The sequence below is a fragment of the Cantharellus anzutake genome (genome assembly GCF_015039405.1).
Source record: "Cantharellus anzutake strain C23 chromosome Unknown EI90scaffold_20, whole genome shotgun sequence".
NCBI classification, from domain to species: Eukaryota; Fungi; Basidiomycota; class Agaricomycetes; order Cantharellales; family Hydnaceae; genus Cantharellus; species Cantharellus anzutake.
The window spans coordinates 997,113-1,016,948 of NW_024066970.1; the positions used below are offsets into that span (position 1 = coordinate 997,113).

General features: G+C 49.3%; 6 protein-coding genes across 6 annotated transcripts; 4 read left to right on the top strand and 2 right to left on the bottom strand.

Moving 5' to 3' along the window:
- Positions 1 to 964: 964 nt before the first annotated feature.
- Positions 965 to 3,320, top strand: EI90DRAFT_854120 (uncharacterized protein). Its single transcript, XM_039068167.1, has 9 exons — positions 965 to 1,216; positions 1,275 to 1,338; positions 1,438 to 1,547; positions 1,605 to 1,675; positions 1,775 to 1,980; positions 2,113 to 2,258; positions 2,321 to 2,522; positions 2,630 to 2,869; positions 2,954 to 3,320. The coding sequence occupies exons 2-9, from the start codon at positions 1,278 to 1,280 to the stop codon at positions 3,013 to 3,015; spliced, it is 1,098 nt and encodes a 365-aa protein (XP_038916829.1). The 5' UTR covers positions 965 to 1,216; positions 1,275 to 1,277; the 3' UTR covers positions 3,016 to 3,320.
- Positions 3,321 to 4,291: 971 nt separating this feature from the next.
- EI90DRAFT_3055471 (uncharacterized protein) lies at positions 4,292 to 7,563 on the top strand. Its single transcript, XM_039060144.1, has 8 exons — positions 4,292 to 4,644; positions 4,722 to 4,787; positions 4,853 to 5,581; positions 5,636 to 5,909; positions 5,966 to 6,085; positions 6,138 to 6,435; positions 6,492 to 6,578; positions 6,605 to 7,563. The coding sequence occupies exons 1-8, from the start codon at positions 4,348 to 4,350 to the stop codon at positions 7,386 to 7,388; spliced, it is 2,655 nt and encodes an 884-aa protein (XP_038916830.1). The 5' UTR covers positions 4,292 to 4,347; the 3' UTR covers positions 7,389 to 7,563.
- Positions 7,564 to 7,733: 170 nt separating this feature from the next.
- On the top strand, positions 7,734 to 8,507 carry EI90DRAFT_2918814 (cytosolic large ribosomal subunit protein; the record flags this gene model as incomplete). Its single annotated transcript, XM_039054666.1, has 5 exons — positions 7,734 to 7,793; positions 7,853 to 8,080; positions 8,150 to 8,284; positions 8,339 to 8,415; positions 8,465 to 8,507. 5 exons carry the CDS (start codon positions 7,734 to 7,736, stop codon positions 8,505 to 8,507), a joined length of 543 nt encoding a protein of 180 aa, XP_038916831.1.
- Positions 8,508 to 10,109: 1,602 nt separating this feature from the next.
- EI90DRAFT_2918910 (acetyl-CoA synthetase-like protein) lies at positions 10,110 to 12,708 on the bottom strand (the record flags this gene model as incomplete). The annotated part of the gene is made up of 16 exons (XM_039054670.1): positions 10,110 to 10,384; positions 10,439 to 10,466; positions 10,529 to 10,666; positions 10,729 to 10,978; positions 11,036 to 11,181; positions 11,233 to 11,322; positions 11,382 to 11,478; positions 11,535 to 11,574; positions 11,629 to 11,656; positions 11,712 to 11,730; positions 11,787 to 11,874; positions 11,932 to 12,095; positions 12,149 to 12,198; positions 12,253 to 12,352; positions 12,414 to 12,517; positions 12,583 to 12,708. 16 exons carry the CDS (start codon positions 12,706 to 12,708, stop codon positions 10,110 to 10,112), a joined length of 1,743 nt encoding a protein of 580 aa, XP_038916832.1.
- Positions 12,709 to 13,259: 551 nt separating this feature from the next.
- On the bottom strand, positions 13,260 to 15,842 carry EI90DRAFT_3055483 (uncharacterized protein). Its single transcript, XM_039060145.1, has 9 exons — positions 15,003 to 15,842; positions 14,753 to 14,940; positions 14,684 to 14,723; positions 14,368 to 14,625; positions 14,235 to 14,314; positions 14,020 to 14,185; positions 13,892 to 13,963; positions 13,746 to 13,832; positions 13,260 to 13,603 (listed from the first exon to the last, which is right to left on the bottom strand). The coding sequence occupies exons 1-9, from the start codon at positions 15,441 to 15,443 to the stop codon at positions 13,487 to 13,489; spliced, it is 1,449 nt and encodes a 482-aa protein (XP_038916833.1). The 5' UTR covers positions 15,444 to 15,842; the 3' UTR covers positions 13,260 to 13,486.
- Positions 15,843 to 15,864: 22 nt separating this feature from the next.
- Positions 15,865 to 17,958, top strand: EI90DRAFT_3154245 (uncharacterized protein). Its single transcript, XM_039065921.1, has 3 exons — positions 15,865 to 15,906; positions 16,034 to 16,829; positions 16,888 to 17,958. Exons 2-3 carry the CDS (start codon positions 16,067 to 16,069, stop codon positions 17,595 to 17,597), a joined length of 1,473 nt encoding a protein of 490 aa, XP_038916834.1. The 5' UTR covers positions 15,865 to 15,906; positions 16,034 to 16,066; the 3' UTR covers positions 17,598 to 17,958.
- The last annotated feature ends 1,878 nt before the right edge of the window (positions 17,959 to 19,836 follow it).

Sequence of the window (19,836 nt, forward strand, 5' to 3'; positions counted from 1 at the left end):
AAATTGCTTGAACAAAGTGTTGTGTTACATATAAGGCTAAACAAATGAATGACATCAGAGGTTTCAGAGACCATGTTGCCGAAATAATCTTGGACGGGTCAAGTTATCGTTGATACACTCCGAGCCGTCGAGTAAGGTTATGATGTTGACGTGTTTCAACTTTTGGAGGCGGGATGGCAAAAAGGAATAAGCACCAATCGGAACAAGAGGTGTCAACTGTCATTGGCTTTCCCCGCCTTCCATTTAATCGGCCATAGCCGATCATGATCTATCACCTGATCATTCTTGCATCAAGGTTTGCCCGCGCGCGTCTAACGAATAGTCACGGAAAGACTTTTCCGACGGATTTATTGACATCAAAGATATATATGTTAACAAGGCTTTGGGCGCTTCGGTTGTACCGTATAGAGGCTGTTCGTTTACGGAGCTAACTCTCTTTCGCATATGTGGATCCCTGTTGTCAACCTGTCGTGCACGCCGCTGCTCTGATTCTCAAGTGAGATTTCCATGAAACCCTCTTCTGAGCAACTTCCTTCCGTCCGATGGATTCACCGTGTTCGCCGATTCCTAAATAACTCTCAATTCCCTGCACACAAATTGCGTTTAAACAATTATCCGTGCTTCTGGATGCATGATTCATCATCATCCGAAGCTAGATCCGCTCGAGCCTTCACCATCTTCTCTTCATCTTTGTTTTCTATTTTCCCGATATATGTAACGACCGTGGTTCGCTATGCTGCTGACCTTGATTGGCCGTGTTTATGATAACAATATTGAAGCTATCGATGCTTTATGGAAGTAGAGTCGTTCACGATGGGAAGTGCATATAGCAAACTTTGGCTCCTGCTGCGTGCCACTGTCTCTTGTTGATTAGGTATCACAGAAAGCCTTCTTGATCCCCCTAACTGTCCTTATAGCGACTCGGCGAAAATCGGTTTTAGGCAGTAGGCAGGTGACCAACTTCTCTTACGGTCCTCGCCGAGAGAGCACGTGCTGATGCCAAGAATTAAGCCCTGATTGGGCGCGTTATTTCCGGAGTGGCAGGAGTAGGAGGCTTTCAGGCCTATGTCCTCGAGTAGCCAGGTGTCTAGCCTCTACGAGTCTGTGCGGGCCTGTACGGAATAATTCCGCAAAAAGTATTGGCGTTCCGAATTCAAATGGGTGGAGGATAGAACCCGGCTGCACGTGCCTTTGCTCAAGCGCCTCCTTTGCTTACGTAAGACGACTGTCCTTGTTACCGCTAGTCCGTCATCTCCAGCGCCTGAACACAATAGAAAATGCCAGCAAGAGAGCATTCGCGACGACCATCTACGCCGATGGAAAAAAGAGACCCAAGAGGCAAGTAATCAGATGCGTGTCGACAGCATCATATTGATTTATCAATGCCTCCCAATGCAATGCGACTCGTGCGTGCGTGGGTTATTTGCTCATATACAGACTCGTTTGAAGATCCACATCCACGTTCAACCACCGCCAAACCCCCACCCAGAGACTACCGATCCACTTCCTCTTATCTCAGCCCGGAACCGGCGAGCTCTGTCTCTCCTGTATTTGCCTCCAACAAAGCCATTATGGACGCACTCCAAGATGTCGTGACAATCAAGCAGGTTCCCTCCTCCAATATGAACTATGGTAGTCTTACCAGGACGAGACCAACACGGAGTGCGACAACAGGGTGTGTTGGCCGGCCGATCTTGATCGTTACATTCCGAGATTTTTAACCCTAGCCCTCACCACATCCGCTTCCATGGTCTGCATTGTCTCCTCGTCGTAGACCAAGTCCGTCCGCCACCAGACCACGTCATGTACCTTCAAGGTCGATGTCATCAGATAGCTTCGAACGACCATTTAAAAAGGAGAGTGCAAACTTGAGCGCTTCAACTCCCCCAGCAACAGATCGCCCTGCAAAACCCGTTCGCAAGAAAAGTCATCACGTCGATTTGATTGATCAACTTGATTACAGCAGCCTTGGGCAAGGAAGTACGTGTTCAACTACATATGCACTGTTCCTGACAGGGTACTGAACAGTTCTTCGCATCACCTACCTGTGATGTGAAACTCATCTGGGGGTTCTCTGATGTCTGAAAACTCCAATTTCCTTCCATAACACAGCTTTCCATCATGATGGTCCCTTCGATGCCCTGGCCCCATCTCGTAATCGGAACAATATCGCGAAAGCGCCCATGCGCGCATTCAATGAAGAAGAAGCTATTCTTGCAGCGGCCGCCCCTCCAGACCTAGCCTCGTCCTTGACGCATGTGCGGAAAAATAGTGATTCGCCATATGCCTTGGCATCCATGGCTTACAGTGGTCAACCCAGCCCCACGATACCACTGGACAGCTACTACACCCGTCCGGCCACGAAGAACACGCTCGCCGAAGCGTGGGGAAGGGCGGATCCAGAACCTTTGAAGAATTTTCGGCCGGTGGGTACATAGGCCCGGGCAGCAATGGTGCACCTATCAGTAACAGGATCATGAATGGCGATGATGCAGCATCGAGGGCAAAAGACCTTGAACTTGGTACGTCATTCCTGTCTCAAGCCGATGGCACCGGTCTGTTCAACTCACTGCCCTGCGTACATGCGGTTCGCTCGTGGCATACACACTCCTTTTTTGTAATCGACCAGCCGCCCGCAACGCAAGACGCAATGCCCGCATCGCACCCCCTCCTCAACCGATCTTTCTCCCTGGATCTGAATTTGCCCCCACACGCAGCTATGACGGGCCTACAAGTCCAAACGAAAACCCCTTCACACCTGATGGCCGCCCGAAACGCAATAAATCACTCATAAATCGTTTCAGGCGTGTACGAGACAATCCAAACATTCCCCCAAATCCTCCCTATCCCCCGCCCGGGGTTGCAAATGGTACGTTCGATGTTCTATATCTTGGGGCGGCGTTGGGAGGTCCCTTTCAAACCACTAACACATCGAATTACTAAATTGGATTAGGGTATCGGTATGATGACTCCCCTACGGAGGACAAATTCTCGCCATCGCCGACAGTTTTGTGATCGTCGACGCTGATCGTCAAACACCTGGGAATGTAGACCTGTACCAGTCTTCTTCCTCCCGTGATGCCGAACGTGGTCGTTCGCTGGATATTCGTATCCAACGTCGTGCTGGGACAGCTGATTACAGACCAGGTCGCCAGACGCCTATGTATGTCTCAACCAGGGAAAAGGAGTTACCGCCTCCTCCTCCTGAAGATTATTTCAACCAAAATGGGAGCGGCGGGAGCACGGAGGAGGATGACGGTCATTCAACATCTCCTGGTCCTATGTCTGTTGGCACGCCGAACCGGAAAGCCAGTTTGATGAGACGGATGAAGGGTCTTGGGGCGAAGGTGACGAGTCGGTGAAACTCGAATCCCGTAAATGGAATTTTTCGTTATTGAACGGATTACAGTACGTGTTCTCCATGTCTATCGGTCTGAAGGCCTGAAGTGCTCAAGTATTACGTGTTTTTTTTTTTTATTCTCAGTTGTTACTTATTCACGTAGTTTGTGCGATTCTTCTCTGATGTTCTGGTTACTTACTCCCTTGGCGATTTGTTCGTTTTCTTCTCGTCATCGAATGAAGGCGTTTGGTTCTCTGTGGTATTAACTGTTTCATATCGTTTGTGGTCTGTATATCTCGACATTTGTAGTCCGTCAGCCTGCCAATCTCTTTTGACCTGGCTATGTGTATTTACTATCCAGTTAGTTGTGCGATACATATATATGTTGTTGCTCTATCAATTGCGTTGATGCACTGGCTCCGAAATAGTTGTTGGCTATGAATGGTCTAAGAGGAATAGTCCATCTCACCCTCAAGCGTGATACTCGTTCAGCTCTGGTCTCAGGGCGAGCAGCTCCCCCACGACGGAATATTAATGCCAAGCACTTGAAGCGATCACGTTTGTCGGTTGCCAGAGTGTCTGCGCACGTGCACAGGTTGCGATGACATGGTTTCCTTAATCAAGCTTAGTTGATTTAAAATTTGAATCCGCCTTGGTTTACCCTGTCATTCTGGTTCTTGCTCACACACAAGCGCGTCCAATTTCGGAACGTAGGAAGGTCAAAGACCGTCTTCTCTTCCTTCTTGAAATACTTGTCTGTCTTCCCCTTGCCGCCTTTCGAGGTTAGGAACGATTTTCGGCGATCCTTTACGCAATTCCATTGTTCCTGGCCGGGCTGCTAGGAGGATTGTTACCCGTCGCACAGCGGTATCATCGACTGGAATTTTTCTTCGTTGGGACTTTCGACCTCATTCGTACTCGTCACGGAGCAACCCTTGCATTATTGTCAAACATATTGTTGCCATTAAGGGAGCTTCCTTTTTCCGTTTCAGGTTTTAAGCGACGCGATGTCGACTGAGAGTCCAACGGACTCAACAAGTCTTGACCGTTCGAGCCTTTTGGAAAACGTCATCAATGGTGATGGGGGTGTCTTCTCAGCGTCGTTGGAAATTCGTCCTGCCAAGAAGAAACTTAATCCTCTTCTGGATCTGATCGAGACTGAGAAAGTTTATGTCGACCTATTGGCCGCAGTCATTCGCCGCGTCGCTTCAGCATGGTCACGATCGAACTTTCCTCCACGTCAACTAGACGCAATGTTTCGCGCCGTCGAAAGCGTGTATCGTGCTAATCGGGGATTGCTTTCTGTGCGTGGATATTCTTTTTGGGATGATTGGGTTGCGGTCGCGCATGGGCGCTGATCAGGGCAATTTGGTTTTCATAGAAATTGAAGGAAATTGGACCAAATCCAAGCTCGCCTAAAGCGCTGGGCGACTTGCTCATGCGATGGGTGAGTATTGACTTCGGATCTTGGAAGCAGTTTCATTGACGTACCGGGAATGAACTCCTTTCCAGATTGATGATCTCCAAGTCCCATATACTAAGTACTGCGATGGATTCGTCACTGGATTTGATGAATGGGAACCCGTACAATCGAACGCGAATCTTCATCCAGTACTTATCGAAGTGTCTTCTACCGTCCCTCCCTCATCCATCTCAACAACGGCCGACGACACATGGACTCTGGATGCTTTGTTTTTGACCCCTGCCAATCGAATGAAATATTACAAGAAACTTTATTCAAGGCTACTCAAAAGCACACAGCCAGGTCGATCGGATCACACGATGCTTTTGAACGCGAATGAGAGGCTTGTTCAACTTCTCGAACGGCTTAGCTCGCGGACCTCACTCATTGTTGGTTCAGAGAATGAAGCACCACTACCGCCACCTCCCCCTCCACATGACATCCCTCAGCTCGACTCACTAAATCATGCAAGTCCTGCTCACACTCCTGAGAGAGTGATGAGTCCAGATGTCATTAGCCCGGTTAATCCAATTCTTTCAGGCACACTACCCAATGGCGTTTCATATTCTGAGCGTGGGAGCACTCCCGGAAGTAGTTCAAGTGGTCGAATGTCAAGAGAGGCAGGTGGTAGGGATTCTCAATTGTCTGCAAAGATGTCGCATATGTCTGCTCCACCCAGTGCTCGTGCCTCCACCTCAACGTTGACATCACCTATTATCGATTTGGAGAGACGTCTGTCGACCGATAGAGTTATAGACATATTCACCATGACCCCAAAGGTAGGTTTGCAAAGGGCACCCAATATGTGAATCGTTGTAAACCACTCCTAACAGAAATGCCGACTTCAAATGGCTTCGCCTAATCTGCCCTTTACCCGAAGATTGCGGTTTTCCGTGAATGTCGTTGTCTCCTTTGTACCTCGGTCGACGGGGAAGGAAGTTGTACATCCACACGCTCATATCTTTCTTCTGACCGATTTGTTCTTGGTATGTGACCGCATGACTGAGGAAGAGCGCAATGCATCCGGAAATGATAGCTTCGACATGTGGCTTTCCTATCCGCCGCTATCTGCTAGGCACCTTACAGCAGTCGACCCTTCACCTTCAGGTGCGTATGACTCATTGACTACATTGAACACTTCGTAGCTCACGGCATGTGGCCAGGTTTGGCAGTGGAGGTACAGATCATGCGTAAGGAGACACTGTTCATTCAGGCGGAGTCTCCTCAAGCAAAGGAAATGATGTTGCGGGAACTGCGTGAAGCTCGCGAGGAACTTCTTTCGCGTGAGCAATGAAACAGGTTTTCTTTCGTTCTGCCGTTAAGCTTCTGCCCTAGACGTACCTCCTCGATTAGCCACGGTTGGTGACCGACCATTACCATTTGATCCCTCAAGAGGCCCTCCTCCCTCAGCTCCTCTCGTCCCTACTCGGAGTTTCGGTGCTGTGGGATTCAATGGGCAGGTGCCACCACACATGCAACCACCCCCTATGCTAGGGCCTCTGCGAGTAACTTCGGACTCCCCGATGCCTCCACCACCCTTAGAGCCTCCTCGTCCTCAATTCGGGCGGCTTACGGCGGGGTCAGATCCAAATCTTCCAGGTGGTGGACAGATTCGTGCTATAACGGATCCCATGTCACATCGACCTCCTGGAGAGGCTCCAACCTTCCTTCCACCCCCCGCGGTGCCAGTCGACCAAACACTTCCGACCATCGTCCTTCTGTGCCCCCTTCTGCTTTTGCGGGTGACCCAAGTCTGCAGAAGGAAGGGCCTCCGGCGTACAACGAAATCCCTCCCTACAGAGCACGTTCTCGCAAGGGACTGGGAGAACAAGTTTCCAGAGCAGCGATCAGTCCCACTTCCCACCACCTCCACCCCCTTTGGCGTCGGCTCCTCTGGTTCCGCCTCCCCGTGGCTTATCAAAATCGCCTTCAACACCTTCTTTTCACACTGCGCGCAATACTCCGTTTGATACCCCCGTCCCTCCATTGCCTCGTATACAGCCAAATAATGATTTTAATAATTGGCTACCTGCCATGCCGCCGAATCAGTCGTTGCATCTGGGCGGCAGACCAGACACGTCAATGTTACCTGGAACGTCAATAGAGAGAAGTTTCAGGTCCTCCCATGCCCCCCCACCACCACCTTCTTTACTTCAAACTGGAGTTTCCCAAAACCAAGTCGCGGATCAAGACAGTCCTCCTTCGTCCCCTGACGAAGATAAAAAGAACGATATTCCCACCACCTCAATCATTACAGCACAAATGAAATGCAAGGTTTTCCTCAAGCAGAGTCATCAGCAATGGAAATCTCTTGGTGCCGCTGATTTATTATTATATGAGCAGCGGCCTACCAACGCTAAGCAGCTAGTCGTTTCTGCTGCAAATAAATCGAAGACGTTACTGATTTCGACGATTGTCCTGATGGATGCCGTAGAACGCGTTGGGAAAACTGGCGTGGCGATCGAATTAAGCGATAAAGGGGAACGAACGGGGATCGTTTACATGATCCAACTCAAAAGTGAAACTTCTGCTACTGGATTTTTTGGGACGCTGCTTGCTGGGTCGGATCGGTCTAGGGCTCGATAAATACAATTGCTATCATGATGACGCGCGCGGTGCAGTGCCGCCAATTCCTTAGGAGTTATTCACGCCCCGCCCATCCCTTTCGTTTCCCCCTCGAATTATGATGATACTATTTACTGGTGGCCAACTTGTTGCGCAATGGACAACGGACCTTTTGCCTTCTCATTCCTCCCTTTTTTTTTTCGTAGTCCTAATTTAGCTCATCGAGCCGATTCGTTCTTTTTTTTTCTTCGCGGCTCCTGACTTTCAGTATTTATGATCCGGGGGTCTGATTTCGACGCGCAATTTGTTCAAATATAGGCGCCATTCTCATCACGTGTCCGTAAAACTTTCGTCTTCAGCCCGAAAATGAGACCGCTAACAGAAGAAGAACAAACAGCATTGTTTGCTAAGCTTGCAAACTACATTGTACGGCTCTAATATCTACGCTCTCCTTCGATATGTTGTGACCAGTTCAAATTTATTAGGGTAAAAATATCGTTCATTTGGTTGACCGCAGCGATGAAGCCTATTGTTTCCGGTTACACAAGGACCGTGTATATTATGTTTCGGAATCCTCGATGAGATTGGCTGCCACTGTGTCTCGAGATCATCTTGTTAGTCTGGGGACGTGTATGGGGAAGTTCTCGAAGACCAGGAAGTTTAAGCTGCACATCACAGCATTGGACTACCTTGCCCAATATGCCAAGTACAAAGTCAGTTTTCTCTTCGCTTGGAGTTCTTATTGCTAGAGAAGATGAATAACGATTGGACCTCTATTCTAGGTCTGGGTTAAACCAAATGGCGAAATGCCCTTTCTGTACGGGAATCACGTTTTGAAGGCTCACTTGGGTCGAATAACGGAGGACACTCCCGAAAACCAAGGAGTGGTTGTGTTTAACATGAAGGATATTCCCATAGTAGGCGTCATCGACGTCGCTTTCTTAGTCACGCCTTTGCTAATCATATCTTAGGGCTTCGGTGTCACTGCACGTTCGACAATTGACACCCGAAAACTGGATCCTACTTCAATATTAGTGTACCATCAAGCGTATGAACGTTTCCAGTGGTGTTCGTTCTGTACTGAGTTTCCTTTACAGTGATGCAGGTGAATACCTCCGAGACGAAGAGACCCTGTTCTAGATTCCCTTCGCGTTTTTCCTGTTCCGTGTAATAGAGACCGAAGTCAAGTCTTTGAGATTTCTGTGATGTCTCAGCTTGGATCTTCCCAGCATGAATCCTTTGGGCAGTTGTGGTGCAATTGGCTTGCACAAGCAGTCGCGAGTTTCCTGTTGTCCGCGCTACCTGGACGGTCCCAGACTCGTACCCAGTCGGAGGAGCTCCGTGGACGCGCAAAATAATAGCTTTTTTACGCAATGTAAATAAACGTTCTCACACTGGTACTCGACTGCTTCCGATGCTAGTCACGTTCTGTACTCAATACAAAAGATCACATGGTACGGAGTTAAACAAATATCCGATCACCTACTCCGAAACTTAGCCCGCGACACTTCGCTCCTCCGACTGGGGCAAAATGTAGGTGGCGATGCATCGGAAACACCCGACTCTCACGCTAAGCCTGAATGAGTTGTACATAGAGGTTGCGCAATGTAATTGTTAGTGTTGACACATGCGGTCATTGTACCCAACCCAACCCATAGAGACTTGGGAGCACCTTGAGGGTTGTGAAATCGACAACCCGGGCATGTGCGGAAATTGACTCTTCATATAATACTTCTGTAGCAATTTGCAGTTGGTGCTTTGTAGTGAAGCGGTACAAGCGTGAGCTGGGGCTATGCAGCCTTTTTGGCTGCGGGTGTTCGATTCCCACTCAGTAAACCTTTTTTTATGGTCTCAGGAATAATTGTAACATCCCATTTACACTAAGGAGTAAAGAAGGAAAAAAAAAAGGTTTACTGAGTGGGAATCGAACACCCGCAGCCAAAAAGGCTGCATAGCCCCAGCTCACGCTTGTACCGCTTCACTACAAAGCACCAACTGCAAATTGCTACAGAAGTATTATATGAAGAGTCAATTTCCGCACATGCCCGGGTTGTCGATTTCACAACCCTCAAGGTGCTCCCAAGTCTCTATGGGTTGGGTTGGGTACAATGACCGCATGTGTCAACACTAACAATTACATTGCGCAACCTCTATGTACAACTCATTCAGGCTTAGCGTGAGAGTCGGGTGTTTCCGATGCATCGCCACCTACATTTTGCCCCAGTCGGAGGAGCGAAGTGTCGCGGGCTAAGTTTCGGAGTAGGTGATCGGATATTTGTTTAACTCCGTACCATGTGATCTTTTGTATTGAGTACAGAACGTGACTAGCATCGGAAGCAGTCGAGTACCAGTGTGAGAACGTTTATTTACATTGCGTAAAAAAGCTATTATTTTGCGCGTCCACGGAGCTCCTCCGACTGGGTACGAGTCTGGGACGGTCCCACAGTATTGGCAGTTGTAACGTGCTCAGGCTTGTGCCTCGATCTTTGGCTATGAACACCCCGGAGTGTCTGTGTCATTCTATTTCATTAGCCCTCATCTCGGGCTTTCCAGAATGATATAATTTTCGGGTGACCTCGACTTTGCCTTGTTCATTCAGGGATGTAACTCGTCCTTCTTGACACGCTCCCCGTCATGGAAGCATGTCTCAGCAGCAGCGAGAGGTGCATGGTATGAACGAATTCAGGTTTGCAAGAGATGATCAATAGAAAGAAGCACCAGTAAGAGGACGAGTCCTTCTACTTATAACTTCGCTGCGCGACTTCTCAGCACATGCTTGAGGACTTTACCCGTTCCCGTCTTCGGCAGCTCATCCACAACAGTAACCCACTCAGGTCGGGCGAATCCTGGGAGGACTTTTGCAGCAAACGCTTTGAGTTCCTTCTCGAATTCTTCAACGCGCGATTTGAAGGAAGAATGAGTGTGCAGCATCACGAAAGCCATGGCGCGTTCACCCCACGTAGGGTGCGCCCTGGCGACAACGGTGACCTCCTGTACGTCAGGATGCTTCGCGAGTTCTGGTGTCAAAATGAGTTATTCGAGTTCCTGATTGATTGCGCGTGATAAATCACCTTGCTCAATGGCGAGGGACGAAGCATTCTGCAAGGATGAAGGAATCAATGTAACCGATGCGTGATTGACAGTGCGGCGCTCGAACGTACCTCTCCTCCTGAGATAATCAAGTCTTTGCTACGGTCTTGAATGGAAAGGCTGCCGTCTGGATTTCTAACAGCGAGGTCTCCCGTGTTGAAGTGACCTCCACGGAAAGCTTTTCTCGTCGCCTCCGGATCACGGAAGTACTGGTCGAAGGGTGAACTTGACATCTTGATGTGCTTCAGATCAAAGGAACGAAAGTGCGTACTTCCTTCATGACAATATTCCCTCGAACGACAATCTCACCGAGCGTGTTTCCATCATCAGGAACATCACGGAGGGGGGCATCGAGAGGTTCTCCATTTTGTTGCCGGTAGACAACGCGAGCTTCATCAGAATTTGCAAATGCATGTCCCTGTCGAGCCATGATTCGAGCATCCCCATCGTGCAATCCAACCTTCTCATCGATAGGATGCAACGGCCGATAGTAATTGCGTGTGAATGGACCGTACGTTTCTCTGGAAACCCGTCAGATTCGAAGTGGAAAGCAAACGGTTATCCTCGCTTCCACTCACGTCAGCCCGTATACATGTGTGACTTTGATACCTAACCTCTCGAGTTGGGATATGAGGTGAGAGGTAGGTGCAGCGCCGGCGATGATGGCCGTTACGAAACGGGCGCTGTCTAGCTTCCGCGCATAAGGCGAGTTGACGATCCCTATCTATGTCTCCGGGTTTTAGTCGCGTTGCTCAATAGCTGCAATTGATCTCACCTGTACTGTAGGAGCCCCGCAATAATGGGTGACATTCGAGTTGTTAATGTGGTGCCAAATAACATCGTACTCCACAGCACGGATAATCAACTGACATGCATCGCTTTAATCGTGGTCGGATCGACCAGAACGTGACAATGACAACTCACTTGCGTGCTGAATGCAAACGTACACGCCCACGGAAATGTCCACCCGCAAGCATGGAACATTGGTAGAATCCATAGATATGTGGAAGAACGATCCAACCTAGTCAACGCTAAGATTAGAGGAACCGCTGGCAATGGTATAGTTTTAAGCCTTACTTGGTTTCGTAAGCATTAGAGATAGCGGCAAGATATGACCCTATCAACAATTGAGTGACGATGAATGTATAGTATTCAGGAAAGGATGTCCCACCTCTAAGAGTCGAGATCACGCCCTTTGGCTGTGGCGAAAACGTCGGATCGGGAGTTGACCATAATGGGGAAGAGATTGCTCACTCGACCAGTCGTCCCGGAGCTACAAGACATGGCCCTCAGAATTGGAGCAAGGGGAAAAAGGCAGGAATCACATACGTATAGCATAAGCTGGCATTCGCATCCTCATTCATTTCCAGATCAAGCCCTTGCCACCCGCGCTCCCGACTAAATCGTCGTCCTCGTGCTGACCAACTACTGTTGAGTTAACTGGGTTACGAAGAAAAAAAGCGATGTGTCGTACCAAGGAATCGCTCATATGGGTCGTCAGCGCGTCCGGTATCGTGACAGACGATTGTAGGAACAGGAGTGCCTTGAACGAGATGAGCGAATTGACGATCAACGAGAATCAATTTTGAGCCACTGTGCTCAATGATATAGTCGACGACGTCTTTGGTGAGGCGAATGCTAAAACGGAATAAATGGGCATAGGATAAGGAATGGTCCCGAGCTCCACGGACTTAATTGGGCAAATAACAGCTCTCGCGGCAAGGATGCCTTGGTGCGCGTCCTGGGAGCGGAGAAGTCGGAAACGGCGAAAAGAACAATGGATGTTGTTACTCACTGCAATCATCGGCGTGTTTGGGGCGATGACGGCGACCCGTTCCCCTGGTTGAATTCCGGCCTCAATGAGGGCATACGCCAAATTTTGAACGCGCTGGGCCCTGTAATGAGAGGAGTAATGACAATATAGGGAAGTGACGCAGTATATACAACGGGTCCTACCAGTCGGCAAACGTGTAAAATGCAGGGTTTGGGGGGCCAGGATGAGCAATTGCGAGTTTGTCAGGGCAAATGAGAGCAGCTCTCAGCAAGAAATGGATCGGATTCTAGCAGAGGACATCTCAGAATGGGTGCTCAATTGGTCCTTTATATACCAGTGTGGACATCGTACCAGAGGAGTTATGTGGGCAGGAACAGGCGATGGCATGTTCATCCGGTAGACAACATGCTTTGGTGGGATGCTTTCCGGAGTGGGTTTGAACGGGCTGGAATGGAACAGTTGTTGAAAGTCTGGCATAGCTGGGCTTTGAAGGCCCCCCGCAGAAGGAAAGGAAAGTGTGAGATGCAAGGAGCTTGTTGGCGGGTCAATTCATTTATTTATTGAACTAACTCGGTCACGCTTGCGTTCATGATCAATACTCGGCATCAGAATCCTGCAACCCAGGCTCCGACGATGAATGTGAGTTGTGTTGGAAATGCGAGTCACCGGAGATATCCGGGGGCATGTGGAGGATAATGTGGAGGATTTACTAAGCGCGCAGCCTGCACAGGAGTTGCCTTACGTAGATTTTCCTCTTTATTCATTCCTTTGTATATATATACGCACGGACATCATCCCCAAATCACTAGTTATATTCCCGCTTCTATCTTACATCTGTGCTACGAGTGAGCCGCTGGAACCGGGTTGCCTTATCCGGAACACCGTTTACAACAAGTTGAGTAATAGCGAATACCTGATGTGGACTTAAGCCTTCATGACGTACCCCTAAATATGTCTGTAACGTCCGGGGGGACTCGGACTGTGAGGGTGTGCGGCAAGGTGGTGCCGCCGCCACTCGATAATGAGCAGGCGGGAGAAAGCGAGTATATTATAGTCCGCATATATGAGGCTGGCCTGAAGGAATGTGGGATCAAATCACTTCATCATCCCCAACCCAACTACTCTTTCTCTTCCTCTGCTACCTCCATATGTCCCTTCTACCACACGCCAAGTAATGTCCTTCAACCTTCCCTCCACCCTGTAAACTAGACTGCTGGAGCGTGACATTCCGCACTTCATTCGGAAATAAGTTCTCTCAAGCGCTTGGGTCTTTAGTTAACCGACTAAGATCGCACCCAGTCTGATAATCGTCGCACAGTGAGATCGCGGAGCTCACTGTGAAGCCCTTGATCGTCGAGTCTTCGATCCGCCGCTGCATGGAACAGCGTGTAGGCAGGTGGTGGGAAACAATGCGGACAGCTGTCATTAGGCTGCTTCGATAAACAATTGGGGCAGGCTGGACCATGGCCACAGGGCAATGTATTCTGTCTGCTAGTGTAAGGTTCATCACAGACAATGCAGACTGCATCATCAGACAGATCGTCTGCCCTGATGGTCAAGGTGCTGTAGGTTTCTTCCCCTGACTTCTGGGGAGCGAAGAGCTGAATACCGCATAGTAAGTATGGGATGTGATAGTGAAATCGGAAATAAAATGGAAGACCTGAAATTTGTCCTCCGGCCTGACTATTTGATCCTGCTTTCTAAAAAAGTCGATCGATCCTGTCGGCGAAATCTAACACATCCACACGGATGTTAAAATGGAGGAGAAAGTAAGGAATCCACGCCCACTTTCCCACCCCAGGCAGTCCAAACACACTCCATGAAGCCCATCCCGATCATTTCGGCGCTCGAGTTACATCGAGGACACTTGTCTAGGATGCGTTTGTCACCTGTCTGGCTCTGCTGAAGAGTATGGAGCTTGAAAATGCCAATCCCCTTTGGAACCCATATAACCCTGGACAAGTTATCATCAGTTTTATCACAAAAGTATGTCAAAAGCTTACCGATTGTGTGCTGCACATTGACTGTTTTGACATCTTCCCATCAAGTTAAGTCCAGAATCAACAGCCCGCCAACTAGGTGCCTTCCACCTTATGCATCAGGAAACTCCAGATGGTGCGGTGTACAGAAGCTCACAGATGCATTAAAACCACGGGTTAAACTCCCATTTTCAACGGAGACAAATTTCATACCATCTGATCCTCCGCGCAATCGCGGGAGCAGGTGCACAGTATCATCTGGTCCGATCATATAATCACCTAGACATCCTGCGTCTTCCAGTTGAACTCCTTTAAACATGAGCCTTTGTTGGTCAGGAGGGATTCCTTCTTTGTCTTGAATCACATCTTTCAGTTGTTCAACAGTACACAAGTCGGTAAATTGGATGGTGATGTACTACAATGCACAATGGTGTCACGGGGCACAGCACACAGAAACTGGTATATACACCTACCTTCCTAGTGGGCGGTTTCACAAAAAAAACATGGGTTGAACTCTTATTTTCGGTAAGGGCTTTTTGGACGGCAATCGCGGGACCAGGAGCACATAATCACCCGGGAAGATCCTATAATCAGCCAGACGTCTCGCATCTCCCAGCTGTTCTCCTTTAAATATGATCTTGTAATGGACAGGCAGAATCCCTTCCTTGTCTTGAATCGCGTCTTTCAGTTCACCAACAGTACGCAAGCTCGTAAATTGGATGGGGATGCGCTGAAATACACAATCGTCCACTGTGGGGGGGCAATACCCAAAAAAATGGTGGATACACTTACCCTTCGGCTCGGCGTTTGTGCAAAAAAAATTCCAGAAACATTGGAAGTTTTCCACTGATTGGGTAGTCCATCAAAGGTGCAGACGCGTGCCGCGCGCTCTGCGGGCATACTGACTAAATTGAAATTGTACAATCTATCGCTGCTGGCCCTCTCTAGCACCGCATCCACGTCTTGAGTTGTCGTTTCTTCGTTGTAACAGACTGCAACCCAAGCAGCTGTCTGGGAAGGCTCGTTTGAAAGAGGGGGAACAATCTTCGCGAGTAATAAGCCAATGAGTCCACGGGCCTCACTTTGGCTCTTAAAGTGCGACAGGGCAGAAAACAACCCAGTTCCATCTTGAGTATCCAACGATGCAACGCCGGACGGAACGAGCCACACAGCAGCCTTATCTCCAAACGCGACTTGATTCAGCTCCGTTTCAGGGTTGGAATCGAGGGACATCTTGATCTGATACTGATTACGAATTGATTAGTGGTGTGAACGTTAGGGTGGCTCCGCGGTGTGAGCGATCTATCAGACCCAAGAGTGGGGGAGGTACGAATCGCAGAATACCCCTATCTTCGTTGAGGTCACGCAACGAAGAAAGTGATCCTGAATCAGTTGGCGCCCTCCACTTATTTGAAATCCTCGGACCATTTATGTTGGAGATCGGCGAATGCGCGGACGTGTTGGGACTTTCAGCAGCTGGGAAAGGCGGCTTCCGCAACCATGACATGTAGTTCAAATATTACCCGCGTATCTCCCATTGTATTCCAAAGTCGTCCTTTCTAGCGGTGGCCAGGCAGTGGCTGCTCTTGCATTTCTGCCCAGAGCCCCCACATGAGAGGCAGTACACTCACGTGTTCTGGCACATGACCGGTCGCATCACTGACTATTGAGGTGCTCTCCATGAAGTGTTACATTTGTTGCGTATGTCTTCAAGTGATCTCCATCAGGTGACTAATATAATATTTGGCGTGACCTGGTTTGACGGGTATATAGTGATCGGTGAGACCCAAACCTTGGCCTTTCTGAAGCTCAGTACCCCCCATCTCAGCACCCCTTTCTTCATACTTTCCGAGTCCATGTCCAGGATCGACCAGTCCACTCTCACTCTCGTCGGTACAGAGGACCCGAAATATTACGCAGAGCTTGCTTGCAGAATCCCAAATCGGCGCCCACTGTCCGATGAAAAACTTTGTTCAGACATTCAGGGTGTCGATGAGCAACTCTCCCAGCGCCTACGGGCACTTCTCGATGCAGTCGCCGATATCTCACTCCGTAAACGAGGAAACGTCTCCGCTACGATGGCCAGCGTAATGGACAATAAAGGCACTCTTGAAACGCAAGTATACATCGCTTTCAACCACGAAGATGATGATGCAGCTAGTAGTTGTTCTGATCACCTACGGTCCGTCTTTGATATGCTTTCCCAAGTCCCCTACAAGCCACATGGAGTAGACAGCTCCCCGAAGGACATCTCGAAGGAGCCAGAGGGGAGCTTAACCGAAGTCTGCAGAGCCATTCACAACTACTCATTCGACATTTTTGCGTATCGCGTTAACAAGCGTGAGCACAAGCTTTCCACCATTCGGAGGTACATTGAGCAGGATGTGGATGGTTTCACCCCGAACCAGCGTTCCACGTTGTTGTTGTTCCTTCAGCATGTGGGGATGATTATCGAAGTCGTCGCCAATGCACAAGCAACGAAGCAACTTTCTGCCGCTGATATGCGCATGCTTCTAGCAATCTATTTGTTCTGGACGCACAACGGCCTTCTTCCCAAAGATGGGCTGGCCGACAATGTGGCTCCTTTGCTTGACTACGCGGATACGTGGCTGGCTGAGAGTGCGTGATATGACACCTACATGGTCTCACTCTCACATGAATCCACATCCTTTTTTAGATTACAACATAGGTTTTCAGCTTCGGCGTTGGGCGGTGAAGATCATGTCGCTCGTGATCTCGGCCGACAGGCTCTTAACCTTGACCCAGTCGCGCCGCCTCCACAAAATTATAAAAGGGAAATTCGCAATTCAACCCCTCCCGCGTCTGACCACGACTCCGTATCGCTGCAATCTTTCTTCAGAGAACATACGAGTGGCTCTGGACGCCGCGTTGGCCGGAACCACATACTGTACTGCGGAATGGGATGAGCGGCGCGAATCGTTCATTGCGCGGCTTCGGAATGGGCTGGAGGGTTCTGAGGTGGCCCGCTGGGAACCCACGGTCCACGCCGAGCTAGCCATGATTACAGCAATGTTTAAGGGCGAACTCCAGCGAGTCTTACCCTACATTGGGGTCTCTAAGCTTTCCTGCATTATGTGTACCCACTATATCCAGGCCTTCAATGATGTTACGGGGGTAAGGATCGCTGTCAAAGGTTCTCATGGGAAAGCCTACCCTGGGTGGTTCTGGCCTAATCTTCCTTCCTGTGACGGAGAAGTTCGTGAAGCGTTTTTAGGGCTTATCAGACAGCAGCTCCAGAGCGACTTCAAGCTGCATTATAGAGGGCGAGTCAGCGTGGGATATGATCTTCCGGGTTTGGAATTAGTTGTGACTGCGGAGGATATTAAAAAACTCTTTGCACTGAGAAACGTCATTCTAGATGACTGACATGCGACAGAGGTTTTACTATAAGATACGAAAGGTGCGGAGGAAATGGCTTGATTATTCAAAGGGGATTAGCAGAGCGGATGTTCCGATTTTGGCTGCTGCTCAGGTGCACGTGGTGGCTTGCATGCCGCCACCAGATCGACCCATGGTAGGCGAACTAGGGATCCTTTCCTGGGAGCCAATGAGCCCTAAGGTTGTTGTCGGAGGGGAGTACAAGGTAGTTTTCCCCGATGGTTCAGGGTCAGACTCGTACCAGTCGGAGGAGCTCCGTGGACGCGCAAAATAATAGCTTTTTACGCAATGTAAATAAATGTTCTCACACTAGACCTGCTTCCGATTAAAGTCACGTTCTGTACTCAATACAACAGATCACATGGTACGGAGTTAAACACATAGCCGATCACCTACTCCGAAACTTGCCCGCGGAAGCAGGTCTAGTGTGAGAACATTTGCGTAAAAAAGCTATTATTTTGCGCGTCCAGCTGGTTCAGGGTGTTCTCACGCCGAAACTTAGACAATCAATTCAATGGACTTCGCATTTCCTCTCCCTCTCTATTCTGGACTAGGTTTTCATCCCTCTTGTATCCCCCACTTGCACCAGGGCCCATCATGCAGAGATCTGCTCATTTCCCTCCAGCCTACCGGTGATCGAATTGTGTGCCATCATGTCACCAGCTCCAGCGAAGACGATGACGACGACGATCGCCTCAAATGAAGCGACGAACGGTCCTTTAATCTTCGTGCCCCTATCAGATGGTCAAATACCAATCTTCTGTTCCACCTCTCCCGATACCTCGTCTGGAGGACCCCCTCGGAAGTACCTCCGTGCTCTGAAGGTCTTCAAGACAGACACGAATAAAATCGCTTAAGGCAGGCTGTGGCAGAGTTTTTAGGGACCGAAAATTCAGAAGAGGCTCCTGGAATATGCTACGGATAGAGCCAGGTGGGTATTTTCAAGTTTGGCGGGACTCTCGTTCCCTGATTATTGCTCACTTCCACTTGAAACGTTACCTCACCGGCTGTGGATAGGCACATTGGGGAGTTCTAGCACATCACCCTCCACAAACTCTAAGCTCCAGATCATCCATATTGACGATTTGAATGTTCGATATCTTCGCCACCCTGCTGCGTGTTTGCACAGGTATGATAGTTACCTCCGACATAGCGACCCTGCTGTATTAGGTCTCAATCCTTTCTTTGTTCTTGGGCAAGCGATCTCCTATTCCCTTTACCTTTTTTGGTAATTCCGATCCCTTTCCTGTTCATGTTAGGGATGATCCAACACCATCCAGACGCCCCCAGACCTCGCGGCGTCGCTCATCGTGAGCGTTCTCATTCATGATTTGAGGAATGGCCCCTCGAGGCCCGATACGGCCCAAGGAATCCCTTTGGATATGAATTAGTATCGTAGGGCGAGTCCTTTGAACATTCCAATGTTTTCTTTCTGACAACTGAATCCGATGTCGTCATCTGTCGCGGTCAATTCCACTACTTGATTCCGCCTCACGAACGCGACATCCTCCGTAACCCCAAGCGATAGTAACTGACGCAGCCCTTGGAGACCCCACGACCGAGAACAGGAAATGGTGGGCTCATCTTCGACAGAATCATCGCTCGCATAGGAATAATCCTCACAATTAACAAAGCAGTGAGTCCGCAGGCCTCACTTTGGCTCTTGAAGTGTAACAGAGTATAGAACAATCGGGATCCATCTCGAGTATCCAGCGCCGTAACGCTGGACGGAACGAACCACATAGATGCATGATCTCCGAATGCGATTCGGTTGAGCTTCACTTCAGGGTTGGGATTAAGGTGGGACATCTTGATCTAATACTGTTGACCAACTGATTCGTGATGCGAAGGGTGGGGCGAGAGTGCGATCGAGTGTGGACTGAGGTACGAGTTATGCAGCAATCGCGGAATACCCCTATCTTTAAGCTTGTCGAGGTTACTAACTCGAAGAAAAGGCTCTGAAATGGAGGCTAGTCCTCCGTTCTTCCCCGTCTCTCTGACGCCTCTCCAGCTACTTTTGGGCTGGGGTTCCCCTCAAACCGACTTGCCAAACCTGAAGCGCCTTCGGCGTATGCATGAATCGCGTTGGAGGATAGTGCGTCCGCAGCGCCTCCTGTAATTAGAATGGCAGCGAAAGCCACCATGACATACAGTTCAAATACCCGCGTAGTACGGTCGCTTCATTCTATCGCTCATAACTTCCCACAGTGATAATAGTTTGATCCAA

Bases quoted from the DNA above. Each gene is read 5' to 3' on its own strand.
- EI90DRAFT_854120 (XM_039068167.1), top strand. From the start codon at position 1,278: ATGCCAGCAAGAGAGCATTCGCGACGACCATCTACGCCGATGGAAAAA. The intron at 1,339-1,437 runs GCAAGTAATCAG...GCTCATATACAG, and splicing joins GGAAAAAAGAGACCCAAGAG to ACTCGTTTGAAGATCCACAT. The intron at 1,548-1,604 runs GTATTTGCCTCC...GTGACAATCAAG, and splicing joins CGGCGAGCTCTGTCTCTCCT to CAGGTTCCCTCCTCCAATAT.
- EI90DRAFT_3055483 (XM_039060145.1), bottom strand. From the start codon at position 15,443: ATGTCCCTCGATTCCAACCCTGAAACGGAGCTGAATCAAGTCGCGTTT. The intron at 14,724-14,752 runs GTCCAAAAAGCC...CGAAAATAAGAG, and splicing joins CTCCTGGTCCCGCGATTGCC to TTCAACCCATGTTTTTTTTG. The intron at 14,186-14,234 runs GTAAGCTTTTGA...TAACTTGTCCAG, and splicing joins CAATGTGCAGCACACAATCG to GGTTATATGGGTTCCAAAGG.
- EI90DRAFT_3055471 (XM_039060144.1), top strand. From the start codon at position 4,348: ATGTCGACTGAGAGTCCAACGGACTCAACAAGTCTTGACCGTTCGAGC. The intron at 6,436-6,491 runs GTCACATCGACC...CCGCGGTGCCAG, and splicing joins CGTGCTATAACGGATCCCAT to TCGACCAAACACTTCCGACC. The intron at 6,579-6,604 runs GTACAACGAAAT...CTCCCTACAGAG, and splicing joins CAGAAGGAAGGGCCTCCGGC to CACGTTCTCGCAAGGGACTG.
- EI90DRAFT_3154245 (XM_039065921.1), top strand. From the start codon at position 16,067: ATGTCCAGGATCGACCAGTCCACTCTCACTCTCGTCGGTACAGAGGAC. The intron at 16,830-16,887 runs GTGCGTGATATG...ATCCTTTTTTAG, and splicing joins GGATACGTGGCTGGCTGAGA to ATTACAACATAGGTTTTCAG.